The sequence below is a fragment of the Rhipicephalus sanguineus genome, chromosome 3 (assembly GCF_013339695.2).
Source record: "Rhipicephalus sanguineus isolate Rsan-2018 chromosome 3, BIME_Rsan_1.4, whole genome shotgun sequence".
Lineage (NCBI taxonomy): Eukaryota > Metazoa > Arthropoda > Arachnida > Ixodida > Ixodidae > Rhipicephalus > Rhipicephalus sanguineus.
In genome coordinates this window covers 59,204,083-59,217,769 of record NC_051178.1, presented here as the reverse complement: position 1 = coordinate 59,217,769, position 13,687 = coordinate 59,204,083, and the positions used below count along the sequence as shown (strand labels likewise).

Sequence of the window (13,687 nt, the reverse complement as noted above, 5' to 3'; positions counted from 1 at the left end):
ACGACATCATTTGCCGCTCATCGCGATTACGAACAACGCCGGCAACACTTTGAAAAACTCTTCATTTTTTTTTTTACTTTTCTCAATGAAAGGCGAGAAGGTGAGTGTGTATTTCTTGAAAATTATTGGATGCCTGCTGACTCTTGCTTAACCCCTGGGTACCACAGAGTACTTATTTTCTCATTTCGCATTAATTACGTACGCTTATGGTACTTACCACCTAGCGGGCTTTGCCGCAGTTCGTAAAGTTATAAGCGTCATGTGCGCTACATGTGATATCCGCTTTCATTTTAGGAAGCCATCCAGTTTCATGTGACCCTGCGCACGGTTCGCGCATAAGCGGATCTCACATCGGCGTTCAAAGAAGCAGTTATCAGAATATGCCTACCGATCGCAACACATAGTGTACGAATTTGTATTTTATTATTTAGACAAAGGAAGAACAGCTGCTTGCTCTGTTTAGTTGCAAATTCACTTTACGGTGCGCAGTGCAGAGAAAAACGGTGTAATGGTTGCTATTAAACATTCAAATTCTTAAATGGTTAATAAATGGATGGTTAATGGCTTCTTTAAACATCTGTTTTATGATCTGCCACGACGCGCAATGTATTTGCGTTCCTGTAGCTACCGTGCGGACAAGACGCTTCCGTCCGTCCTGTGGTTCTCCTTTCTTTTGTAGTTGAAGTACGGTAGCAGTATACAAAATAATTTTAAGCGCACACAAAGTGATCTCTGGTGGAGGAGTTTCAACAAAGAGTCTGCAGCGGATAATCTTCTAGAAAGTTCGATTTTAAATCGCTTTCTTCCGATTTTGTGTGCGCACGAGGAGAATGACCCGTAGCCGGTCACTTTCTAGGATTTTTCGGGGGATTAAATAAGGAGATGGAGTAAACATAATTCAATCGAATTCAATGAACACAGGCGACGTTCAGCTGTCCTACTTCAACTCCTTCGCCACATAATGTACTCAAATCGCATAAATCATGAAAACATAACATATACAAAGCTAATAATTTATAACTACGTAAATCACAGCAAGAAGTGAAAATGATGATTTCTAAGATCAGGCGTCATACGTGCTTTCGCGGAAGACAGCGCTTGAATTATCTTTAGAGCCCGCATAAAATGTTCCAGCTAAATTTATCACTTGGAATCAGTCTCGCTTGCGTCGTATTCCTCGTACGAAGCAAGGACTTGGCGTGCGACGATTGTTAGTAGGCGTCGTATATATTCCGCCTTCGTCTGTTCCAATAAACTTGTTTCACTACTGAAGAATTTTCAAAGTCCCCTTTTCTTTACCGCCAGCCACTTCTCATATCTCGTATACTGCTCAGCATACGAAAGGCGCAGTATTACAGCGCAACAGCAACATATACTTCCAAGCCTTTGCTCGTAACAGAAAGTCAACGCAGGAACCGGCTTCGCGCTTCTGCTGCCAGCATCACTGGTCATGACGCATTCAAGTTTGGTGCGTGTTACCCCGTGCTGCTTTATTACCCTTTTCTTCTTACTTCCACATTTTCCTGTAACGTCCGTGTGACCTTGAGAGTGAATGAATTAAAATGAAACTACGCTGACATTACCGAAGTCTGATAATTACTTACTGTAACGGCATATAACCACGTTCGACCTATCGTCAAACAAACTCGATCATCGTAACATGTGCGGTGTTCTACTTTATATCGTTCAGGACTGTATATAAGCATATAAAGAAACGCGCGTATTACCGAGTGGCCGCTCCTGTGTCTTGGACGGCGTGCGGACGACGGGCAGGCTGGCGCGGGCCTTGGTGGCCCTGCGCAGGCCCGTGGCCGAGGTCTCCACCTCGGACATGATGCCCGGGTCCTCGTCGTACACGCTCGCCGGCGGCTGGTACATCGGTGGGCCCACCATGCGCCCGCCGCCACCGCCGCCCACGGGCGCGCCCAGGTGGCTCTGTACACACATGCAGACAAAAAAAAAAAAAAAACGTCAGTGAAGCTCATTGGTTTAAGGAGGCATTCTAGATCGGGTGGGGCGAATTGCAAATGCAACGAAGCTCTTTGGCTTAGGGATAGCGCGGGAAACATCAACGTGTCCGCAACAGAGAGAAGAGAGAGAGAAAAACAATTACTGAGGTAGAAGGGCTGAGAGGCCAGCCCGAATCCTAGTTCTGACCTGCTACTCCGCGTTCGTGAAATTGAATGAGTGTAAAAAAGGAGAGAGCAGGAATAACGATGATTGTATTAAAATGACTGCGAATAGACATGCATCGCCAGACTCTTCAAAGTTGCAATACCCAGCCAGCTCTCGAGCGAAATTTGATGAGACCCTTGATAATTCCACGTTCTTGGCAACCCCGTCCCGAGGCAGTACAGCACTGAATTGTTTCCTTTAGTTTGTACACAAATTGCCTCGCTTTGAAGACAGCTGCATAAAGCTCTCCTGTATATATATAGTAGGGTGGCTAGCACTCCAAATCGTTCACCTTTTATACAAAACAAAGCAAACCTTTCAATGCGAGAGCCGTGTGTTCCGTCCAAGGGTAGCTTACCGCTCACTCATAGTAGAGTATCTATCTCCATTTGTTTTTGTTTTTTTGTCAACACACGTATTCTTTTAGTGAACAATGCTTATTGCTGTGTAGGCGCTCTGTATAGTGCATAGCTTGCAACTGCAGCTCGCATAAATTTGTGTCCTCCTCTTGTACAAGATAATCTTATACAAGCTATGAGCATTTATTGCGTAAGCGCCTGTCGCTCTTGTGTGTGTTGTTTGGATAAACTGCCCTTTATGTATTATGAGTGCATGCTGCGTACCGGGACACATGCATGCAGCGCTCGCATGGGCAAATGCAGAGTTCTCAAAATCATCTACCCGTTTTAATGGTCAAGCATTCCCGCGCTATGTATGCCGAAACTAGAGCGCCCGCGTATGTGTGTCACAGATTAAAAGCGTTAATAAAACAGTCGGTGCAAAAAAAAGCAAAAAAGTAGAGCACTATCGATGCCGCAACAAGTAATTCTATAGTGCAGATGGTACATGCATAACGCAGGTCGGTACATTTGCCGCAACACGCAATCGTGTCATAAAGAAGGCACGAAAGTCGGTCGCTACAGTTGCCTCAACAAGCAGCCGTAACATCAGTGTTACTGCAGCCTATACGACACCTTATGTCGGCTAATGCCTGCTATGTCTTGTGTTGGTTAAATAATGGCCAAGTATGGATAACATCTGCTACTCTGTAAATGTTGGCGACTGTAGTGTGTCGGCTACTCACAGCGAATTTCGGCTGGTGTTGGCTGCAATGATGGCTTTTGTGCCGGCTCGTGTTGGCTGATTAATGAATAACGTCGCCTAGTGCTTGCGCCTGTGCTCGCATCACCATGGGGGAAAGGAGGAGCCTCGTGAGAGGCGGAAAGAGAAGAAGGTCACGTGATCGACCGCGGAGAGGAGGTATAACTGAAGAGGGGCGTGAATAAATAAATAAATAGAACAAAATAAATTTCCTTGACGAGGCGAGGTTTGAACTTTGAGACAGGCATATTGAAGCTGCTCAGCGGAGACATTATCTTACGTTGCCACTTCGCTGAAGAAACAACTCAAGAGAGAGAGAGAAAAGTGGAGGAAAGACAGGGAGGTTAACCAGGAATATACTCCGGTTGGCTACCCTGTACTGGGGAAGGGTAAAGGGGGTGCGAATCAATGAAAGAGAAGGAGAGAGTCTGTAACGACTCTACAAAGTCACTGTCTGAAAGCATTCTGTGAGAACAGTCAGAACTTTTCGTTCAGTCCGGTTTGCCGAAGGAACCGCAGCAACGCCCTGATAGCCGCTCGCGCTAAAGACCGGGTAGGCCAGTGCCCTAGGATTTTGTCCTAGGTAGGAAGCTTCTCCAGTAAGGTGGGATCCGGGGAAGCCGTAGAGAGAATCTATATCGTTGGCCCCGAGCGAACTGAAACATTCCCGTCGCTCCGTCGATCGAGGTCGCGGATGCGCGGACGCCCGCTCTGTTTGTTGGTTCGAATCCCTTCTATCCTTTTGACGCGTATCATTCCCTGCAGGGAACTTCTACAAAGGACCTCACGAAATCTCTCCGGGTCTTCGATGATAAAGTGATCGCAGATACATAATGAAGTGCTCTACAGCCTTTTCACAGTTGTGCCGCTGTGTTACAGTAACTAGCTCATATACCTCTTTCAAACCAAAAAGATATTCGGACCATAGCCCAACGCATCGCAGGCCAACAAAGCGACGCGGTCGTTGCTATTGTTTTCAGAATCGACCGGGCTTTGCGATCAATTTTAGACGTGCATTAAACAGTCACACATGTTCCGCCTTGATAATGCCTTCCTTTTTCTTCTTTCTTTTTTCTTTTCATTCCTCAATCCCTTTACGACGAAGTAGGGTAGCAAACTGGATGTGCGTCTGGCCTTTGCCTCTTTGTCTCCCCCTCCCCTTCCTCCTATCCCGGCCTTGCCAAGCGTCACCATATGTCCCTAGATGCCGCCAAGTCACGCTAAATTTTCGGTTCAAGGTTAAAAATATAGTAAGTGGACCACTCTAATAGGTTGTATACATGTAGCTCCATCCAGAATACCTCCATACGTGTGATGGTTGCTGACTTAGTTTTCTGCACGACCGCGAACTAAACAGTAGCGTATCTGGAGGTACTATCGCAACAAACACACTTGATAAAACAGAATTTTTGGAATAAACCAGGCTCCTGTCTGCCTGCTTTCTGAGAGGTTCCAGTTTGGTGCATCTGCTTGGTTAGCCTTCCGCCACTATAGTGAGGGTTGCTGTCGCACGATCTCGAATATCGGTCCATTTATCGCGGCCACGTCAAGCAGACCTTTCCGGCCGGATAAAGGCCTGTTCACATATGAGACCATAAATCGCCTCATGGTAGATAACTCCACAGCTGCGACTCCGTCTACCGATACGCAGATCAATTTTACCACGGGCGCACTGGCACCACCAGCCAGACATGAGTCAGTGTATCGTGCTACGAGGAATCGCGTAATACTTCGCACCATGATATTCGGCCCGAATTTTGGCAATATTTTTATTTCCCTATTCCCTTCCAGATGGCACTGAACCGTGCTTACTTTGAAACCGAGATTTTTTTTCTGCGTGAAAAAAATATTTTTTTAATTCAAATAGACGAGACATTAGACAGTAGTAGTAGTAGTAGTAGTAGTAGTAGTAGTAGTAGTAGTAGTAGTAGTAGTAGTAGTAGTAGTAGTAGTAGCAGTGATATAGAAATCTGTGAGCTTGGTGGCACACAGGTCACGACCCCATTTTAAAGGGACACTCCTATAGCATACACCCATTATGGAATGCAGAATATAGCGCCACCTTTTTATTCCGATAATTTACCTCTCCTTCACCCCTAAAAAGTAGATGGAGCGGAGCATGAAAGTGCGTCCGTCTCGCCTTATTACTCTGAAGTGAACCTGACTGCGTGTAGCTGCGTTTCTGGTAGACGCGTTAGTCAGAAACACGAACTCAAAAGCGTTTCACTACTGTGCGTTCGCATGTTGCGCGCTTCAGCGTCGCTTGTCACCTGAAACGACCCTCTATCACAATATTCCGCTGTAGCTTCCACAACGTTACTTACTCTTTTAAAGACGATAGTCTTTCTTGGGATACTTAAACGGAGAAATTTTGGTCTGTCTATCTGTCTGTCTGTCTTTCTGTTTGTCGGCACGTCACTCGATTCAGCCCCTCGGCCAAAGCTGAACCACTTGCCCAAGGGCCAGGTATCTTGAACGGCTCACTAGGTTACGACATTTGCAGCGAAGCACGCAGATACGTGGCCAATTTTTCTACAGCAGAACAGTTGGCTGACCATTGACGACAGCGGTACCAATACGCTGAAGCAAATTGAACAACATGGGCTATATTGGTTGTAGCACGTGTGCTGCCTTCTAATTAACAAGAAAGACTCAAACTGTTATTTGAAAGAAAAGACTGTACATAAAAAATTATTAACGATGAAAACGTCCAAGTGCCACTGAACTGAAAACGACAAATGCGAGTACGCTGCCAACGACGAGGAAGGCTATGGATGGCTATTAGGCAAACGATCGAATTGTGAGTGGCATTATTAAAGAGTGCTCTCTCATAGCAAGCTGTTCGTCTGAGGCAAATTAACGCGAGCAATTATAAGGGCTGCAACAGGCAGCGCGAAAAGTACATGTAGCCATCAAAGTTATACAGGTGTTACACGGTGCACTGCTGATCGCCATTAAGCCCAAGTGAAATCAACATTATCGGCATTGATTGGCTCGCTTTTGCAACCTTTCTTAACGGAGCCAGTCAAGATCAAGAAGTTCGATCCGGATCAGGCCCGATCGCAATCATAGGTGACCTTGTGACACCGGTATTACAATTCCACAATAAATCTACAATTACACTCGGGATGTCTTGATACTTGGGGCACATCAAAACAATAAAGGTTTCGCGTTATAATCTCTTCAAGATAACGGACACATACACATGCAGTTTTAACAGCTGACGATATTTCCAGATCTAACTAATTGTGCAATTGTAAAACAGCACTTCATCCACATTATCAACAGTTAGCTGTTTGAGCGTGGCTTTCGGACGGCTGTCTTGCAGCACACAAACTAAGCTGACTTCGTATAACGCAACAAGGCTGTCCCCGGAAGAAGGAAGCCGGGTGGAGATATATACACAGGGGTCGCGCCATCAACGGTATTTCAACACCTAGCCTCCTGCTCTGCGTCCTTCGTACCGCATCACCCCACCCCTTTCCTTGGCCCCTCGCCCTCATCCGCAGTCCCCAGTGAATTCGGCGCTCCATCTTGCTCGTAGCGGGGTGTGATCAATACCGCGCCAGCGACTATTTCTCACACGCACTCTCTGGCGTCAACGAGGAATGCTCCTTGCGGAGTTAGCTAATGTGACAGCCGAGTCTATTGAGAGAAACACAAGCCTGAGGGCATTGATGCGACGACGTGTGCGATGGAGCGCGAGCTTGTCAAAGGCGCCCCGCGATGCGAATGGTACTCGCGTACGCTCAATGACCGGACGACGCTATAGGGCGCTAAACACGTGATGACAGCACTCATGGTACAGCCCGAATGGAGGCATGAAAAGATGTGTCAACACAGCCATACCACTGTAGTAGACAATATTACATAAGTACATGCAACTAGTTTACCTGAGTTTGCCCGCAGAGCAAAATGAAGGCGGCAATAGTAAAATGGGAAGCTGCCTTGTGCACAGAACATCGGTCAATTCCTATCCCGTCCCGGTATCAGCAAAACTCACATCAACGCGTTGGACGCATGACAAGAGGACAAACGTTGCTTGTCCACAGTAACCGTCGAGCGTCCAGCGACTGTTGAACAAGTCCTCGAGAATTAGAGTGATGAAAACGCAGGAGCTGGCTAATTTCGGCTCGACAGCTTCAACTGAGGCTGTGTCAAGAACACGAGACGAAGGTCGCAGACACTGACATCTTCTGCGCGGAGCATTACGTCCCCTTCTGACCACACTGACAAACGCCTATGGCGGCGGCTCGAGTTGGCGCTGGTTAGGGAAAGTAAGATGGACGCGAAACCACGCAAGCCATCTACAGGCGCCGGTTGACACACGAAAGCCTGGTTGGTGTAGGGACGAAGAGGGTGTGGAGGTGTACGACAGGACTTTACCTTGGCAGGTGGCTTGGAGGGCGGCGCGACGCCCGTGGCGCTGGCAGGCCGTGCCGGGTAAAAAGCCGTCACGGCTGCTGCCGTCTGCGGCGGTGTCGACGACGCGAGCATAGTAGTACTACGGCTCGGCGGCGGCGGCGGCGGCGTCGAGCGCGAGAAAAGCGCGCGTAGCACACCCTTCCGCGCCGTCCGGCTAGCGGCGGATGTGCCACTGGTGTTTCACCGGGAGGGGGTGTGCGCGCACCCCACAACGACGACGACGACGGCAACGCTGGCGAGCGAACGAGCCGGCGGGCCGACGGGACGACGACGATTGAGGGGGAGGACCTCGCCGCCGTCTGGAACGAGTCGCGCCCACCTCCTCTTCCTCCTTCCCAGAAAGCTTTCCCGTCTTCCCTCTTATCCCGCCTCCCCTTTTTTCCCGTCTAGGGCTTCACACGCACTGTTTCCCGTCGCCGGTTCCTCGTGAGACTGCGCAGTGTGCGTCGGCGGCAACCGAGAGACGGCGATCGATGCCCCCTGCCCGCTCCGAGCTCTTGTTCTTCGTCATTGCTGGTTTTGAAAGCGCCGCCCGCCCTTGTGTGCGAACCGCTCACTCGCTTTCCCGCTGGAAGCGGCGGCACGGCCTCGAATGGAAGAAGCGGGCCACAGGAATCCGGGTCGCGCTGCCTGGGCTTCCAAGCCCGCTTCCCAGCCTCCCCTTTTCTTCCCCTTCCTCGAACGAAAGCGAAGGTCGCGGCGGGATGCGTGGGATGAAGGCCGCCAAGGATCTGGAGCAAGGATATGCGAGAGCGAGACAGATGTGAGGCCGCGGGGCCCGCTACAGTTCTCGACGAGAAAGTTTGTTCTTTGTTTCGTTTTTACAACACACGGCCGGCTCCCGCTCGGAAAGGCCGTCCTGATTAGAAAGACAGGGCGGGAGGCCACCGATTGTTCTTTCCTGAACTAATTTGTTTCTTCCCGCCTTTCCTCGGTTCTTTCTCACTTGCCACGAGAAGTGAGTCGGGGGCGTTAGCGTGAATTTTCCAGCAAAAGGTGACCGAACAGAACAAAGAAACACGCTGCCCTACTTTTCCGGCGTTAGAAGCGAGGTTGTTCTCGGCATTGATTTATACGTTCTCCCAAGAGGCGCAATGCGCAAGTGAGAAAAGTCCTTTCGGATCGTGCGAAAGAAACTTTTACAGAAATAAGCTAAACCAAGCAATGAGGAAAAGAGAGAGAGGGGGGGGGGGCATTTACAGGCTCACACGCCAAGTCGTTAACAACTGAGCGAAGTAAGATAGTTGAGTGCAGCGCGTATCGATACGATGACCGATAAGATACATTCTACAAACCAGCAGATCCAAACCATGAGACTGAATTAATTATAATAGTACGAATGTGGTGAAACGCATATCGCAGGCATTCTCAGATGATGAACTGTAGTTTTCCATTATCCCCCAAGAGAAAGGTATATAACAGCTCCGTCTTACCGGTACCTACGGGATAGAAACGTGGAGGCTAACGTAAAAGGCTCAACAGAAATTGAGGACGACGCAGCGAGCCGTGGAAATGAAAATGATAGTTGTAAGCTTCAGGGACAAGAAGAGAGCAGAGTGGGTCCGGGATCAAGCAGGTGTCAAAGACATCTTAGTCGGAATCAAGAAGAATAAATGGGCATGGTCAGGGCATGTAGCGCGTAGGCAAGATGGTGAGGCTGGTGATTAAGAGTAACAGAGCAGATTCGAAGAAATTCCACTTTGTTACTGGATTCTCTTCAAGCGCGCGAGGGGGGGGGGGGGGCAGAAAGTTAGGTGGCCAGATGAGAAGATTGCGGGAATAATGTTGCCGCAGCAAGCACGGGACCGGGTCAATTGGCGAAACATCGGAAATGCCTCTAGCAGCATCGCTGATTATAAAGAAGAGAACGGCGGCCGGCCTGAGAAAGGAGGCGGCTGGACAAGACTAGAGGTCACGTGAAGACGTGCAGATCGTCCTTTCGGGCAGTCAGGTCCGCCGAGGCATTACGACTCGTCTGTCGTCCGCGGCCTTCTGTTCAGCAAAAATGTGCAGGTACTGTGTCTCTGCGTCCTCACTGATTTCGCACGCCGTAGGCCTTTGCCCTACAGTGGGCGTATTCAGGCTGATGATGATAATGACGATGATGACTCGCCAGCAACCGTCGAATGTCAGTACTTGTTACAGCTATGAGACGTTTAAGCTGGTGCTGTCGACACCAATATTCTGCCAACCAACATGATGACAGCACTGCGTTGGGACACAAGATCGGCCGACTGTCCTCCGCTAAATGACGACCGAAACGAACGTGGGACTGCAAAAAAAAATCCATTCGCACTGAAGCCGTACACACACACGCGTGCATCACGATTTCTGGCCGATATCTACGAGACTACAATCATTCATTCGTTTCAAGATCATTCGTTCCTTTTTCTTTCATATAGTTAAAAAGATTCACAAATGAAAAGCGAGTGTTCAGAATATCCTGGCAGTTTCGTTTCTATTGAACATAGTGGTCATAAACGCTCATTGGTAAGGGCTAGGCTTTCAGAGTTACATATAGGGTCATCAACGCCTTCGTTAACCGCACATTTTCCACTATATCATCTTCCTGTCAGGTTTTTACAGCGAAAGCTGTTATGAGATCATTTCACCGGCCGTTTTTGGCGCCGTAGTTGTCCGCCGCCGCCGCCGCTGCCGCCCGTAACCACTATCGCTCGAAAGAAGAAAAAAGACGAAATAAGAAAAAATTTCCAGGATGGAACGGGGTTCGAACCTGGGCCCTCTGCGTGGGAGCCCAGTGTTGTACCTCAGAGCCATGCCGGTGCTTGGAACTGCCTTGCAAGAAGACGCTATACAGGCTTCATGTCCAGAAAGAACCACATTAACATATGTAATTTAGTGTGGTAGAAAAGTGAAATAACAACCACGCACCACACAACGCGAATTCTGTAACAAGGCGTCACACAATGCGAATTGCGCAACGAGTGGGCTGTTGGATGCTTCCAACCCATTACAAGGGGCTCTGCAATAATTCTTCATCGTCATCAGGCACAACACAAAGTCCGCATAATGCCTTATATATTTTTAGCGGGTACCACGGCTCTCCGTTGAATGACGAAAAATGGCATAGTGGCTGTTCCCCTATGTCACAGAAATCATGATTAGGTATAGTGTAGTGGGTTCCTCGCAAGTGCACTTGCATTGGTTGCTAAGGAAGCCCATAAGCCCATCATCAATTTCCTCAGGGTCTCAATAAAGTTCTTCCCTCCTCTCTCTGTCTCTCTTTCTCACGTCAACGTATGTTATATTGCATGATGGGAGAGTGAAATAGCGACCAGGCGTCACATAATGCGCATTACGTAACTGGTGAGCTGTTTAAAGCTTCAAGCGTAGATTTATAGCGTAGTGGGTACCTTGCTAGTGTACTTGTATGAGAAGCCCCAAGAGAGTTTACAACGGGCTCTAGAAATGCCGCTCTTCCAGCTTTCGCTGTGACTGTGCTGCGCTTCCCGCGCAGACCTGGCGTTTTTTTTTTTTTTTTATCAATCTGTACGCCCGTATATAGAGCGTACACTTGCCGATTTAACCGCCTATCTCAATATACCGAGTTTACTATAAAGGGCTCCCACAAGCCTAATCTAATCGCGAAGCATCTTTGCTAACCAGTACATGGAGAATCTCAATCATTTTAATTGGAGCGAACATAATGAAAGAGCTAGAACTACTAAAACAAACTAATAACTATTCGGTACTCGTTGGTCCTTGAAAACAAGTATAGAGAGAAGCACGCCAAAACGTTCGAGTCATTACTTTTTTTTTCTTTCTGCTTGTTCTTGTCCAACGTGACACCCTTCCTGAATCAGTATTGATTTTCCCCCGTTTGAAATGTTTAACCAGGGGCGTTGCGTACTACGTCTTTGCAATGAAATCTTTTCTTCTATACCCTTTGGAAAGTGAGGGAAAAGCGTCAACGGCTTGACAGGTGGTCGATATTTCCAAGAAGCGTGACGTTGAGACGAATGTAAACAGAGTATTCCAGCGTGCTCGCTCCTTGTTCCGCACGTACTGTTGCAGTCAGTTATGCCACAGAGCCGCCGAAGAGCCGAAATTTTGCGGTTTTGTCGGCGGAACTGCTCAGATTTCAACATTCATAATATTACCAGCGTCCACGCTATGGAAATCTCAGAGCCTGCGGGCTATTCGCAGGAAGGGCTCCAATTCTCCCATTTGACCCGACCGCTTCTTTCCCTTAATTATAAACTTCATTATGTTAATTACTTTAACAGGACCCATGATTATTTTCCATAGCCATCTTAAGATGTCTGCCGCTACAGAATAAGTAATCGTGAAGGCAGCGAGCAAATATTGCATTTCCCTTATTTTTTAGGATTTTCCGACACATTTTCTGAAACACCCTGCAAATCTTTAGCATAGCTAGTGGGCACAGACGTCTCTCTACCCAGATTTTCAGTCTCTGCCCTGGAAGAATCTGAGGATGATCCAGTCAGGACACCACATAAATATACGACGTCATCGGAGGAGCAAAACGTCACTTTCGCCTAAGTGCAGTGGTGCAATTCTGCATTTGCTTCCATCAGTATTACCAAATCGAGTTCTGTAATCAATTCAGGAGACTCGATAACAAATATTGGTCGACTGTTTAGAGTTTTATAGTTCCCGCATGATGTAGTGGTTTCAAGCTATTTCATTCCAATTTGAGTCTACAATCCACAATTTGAGATTGCTGAATAGTCGTTTTCTCTTTTTCTTTTGTATATATGACTGATACATGGGCATTCGTTGCCATTTTCACCGACAGAAAGAGTGATGAAAGTGAAAAACTCACACACGAGTGCTCGTAGTGCAGGAGCAGCTACGGTTATTGCACACGGCCACGTGTTTCTAGACGAACGCACGGATAGGACAACCGTTGCTGAATATCTTACAGTTATTCAATGGCAGTGGCTCACTTTAGACGACTTCTACCCAAATTTGTTTGCATATAACGTTTCACCGGTCAGCTTTTGTTCGCATCTATTTAATGCAATTAGCGGTGCCGAATAATGCCACACCTTTTGTCTCCAGCAAACACAAAACTTCGCACGTTCAGCTCGTGACGTAGTGTTCCCTTGCTTCAATAATGCTCTCCTCGTAATGAAGCCGCGCACCACTTATCAAACTCATTTCTTTTTTGCAAGCTACTGAGTTCTCCAGGCGTCTCTATAATTGCGGCATGAACGTGTTAAATGCAGTTTATAGCCAGACATTTACTTTGTGCTACAGAAAAGAACTTCATGTAAATTTCATGCTTCTTGATCATAAGTACTGAGAGATTACACGATACTCAATCACATACACAAGTTGGATGATTCCAGAGCAGAGTTTTACTTTCCTTGAACCAAACTCGACGCATGCAACTACCAATCGTGTCACCACGTGGAGGATCTGAGACAACGGATGGAGACAATGAAGACTCAATACATCAAATGGTCATCGGATAATTTAACGTGCGAATCATGCTCCGAACGGTACAGCATCGATCCAACACTACAGTGCATGAAACCTAGGTGGTCTACAAGAAAGAACGAAAGAAAGAAAGAAAGAAAGAAAGCAGGGACGCTAGGCTGAAAAGCTTTCGGTAGACTACCCTACAGTGGGGGATTGAGAAAGGGGAATAGAAAGATGAGAGAGGGAAAGGAGCGAAGGGAACAAAAAAAATCAGTCTTTACTGAAGCGTACGGTACTGCAAAACGCGACACCCATGCGAACCATGCAAATGAGCAGCTCTGCAGAATGGTGACGGCACCAAACGCTCTAAAAGTAAGTTCAAAGCGTTCGTTAAGTTAATGCGGCACAGGGCCCTCCAGATCACCAATGTAAGGCAGCCAGATCAAGGGAACGAGATGTCTGTAGTTGTCCTTGTTTCGTACCGCCCATTAATTCACCGCAGTGCCTCCGCAGCTCTAGCGCACCAGATTGGGCGCATTTTCTGGAAGCGAATTTCTAAAGCCTCTTTTCCGTTCAC

The 13,687-nt window shown here is 47.6% G+C and overlaps 1 protein-coding gene across 1 annotated transcript in view; it reads right to left on the bottom strand.

Annotated features, from left to right (window-relative positions):
• Window positions 1-13,687, bottom strand: part of LOC119386663 (coiled-coil domain-containing protein AGAP005037) — a 481,393-nt gene that overhangs the window by 115,183 nt on the left and 352,523 nt on the right. The window contains exon 5 of the mRNA XM_037653953.2: window positions 1,728-1,935. Within this exon, the coding sequence (XP_037509881.2) occupies window positions 1,728-1,935 (208 nt within the window). The remainder of the gene's footprint in view (window positions 1-1,727; window positions 1,936-13,687) is intronic.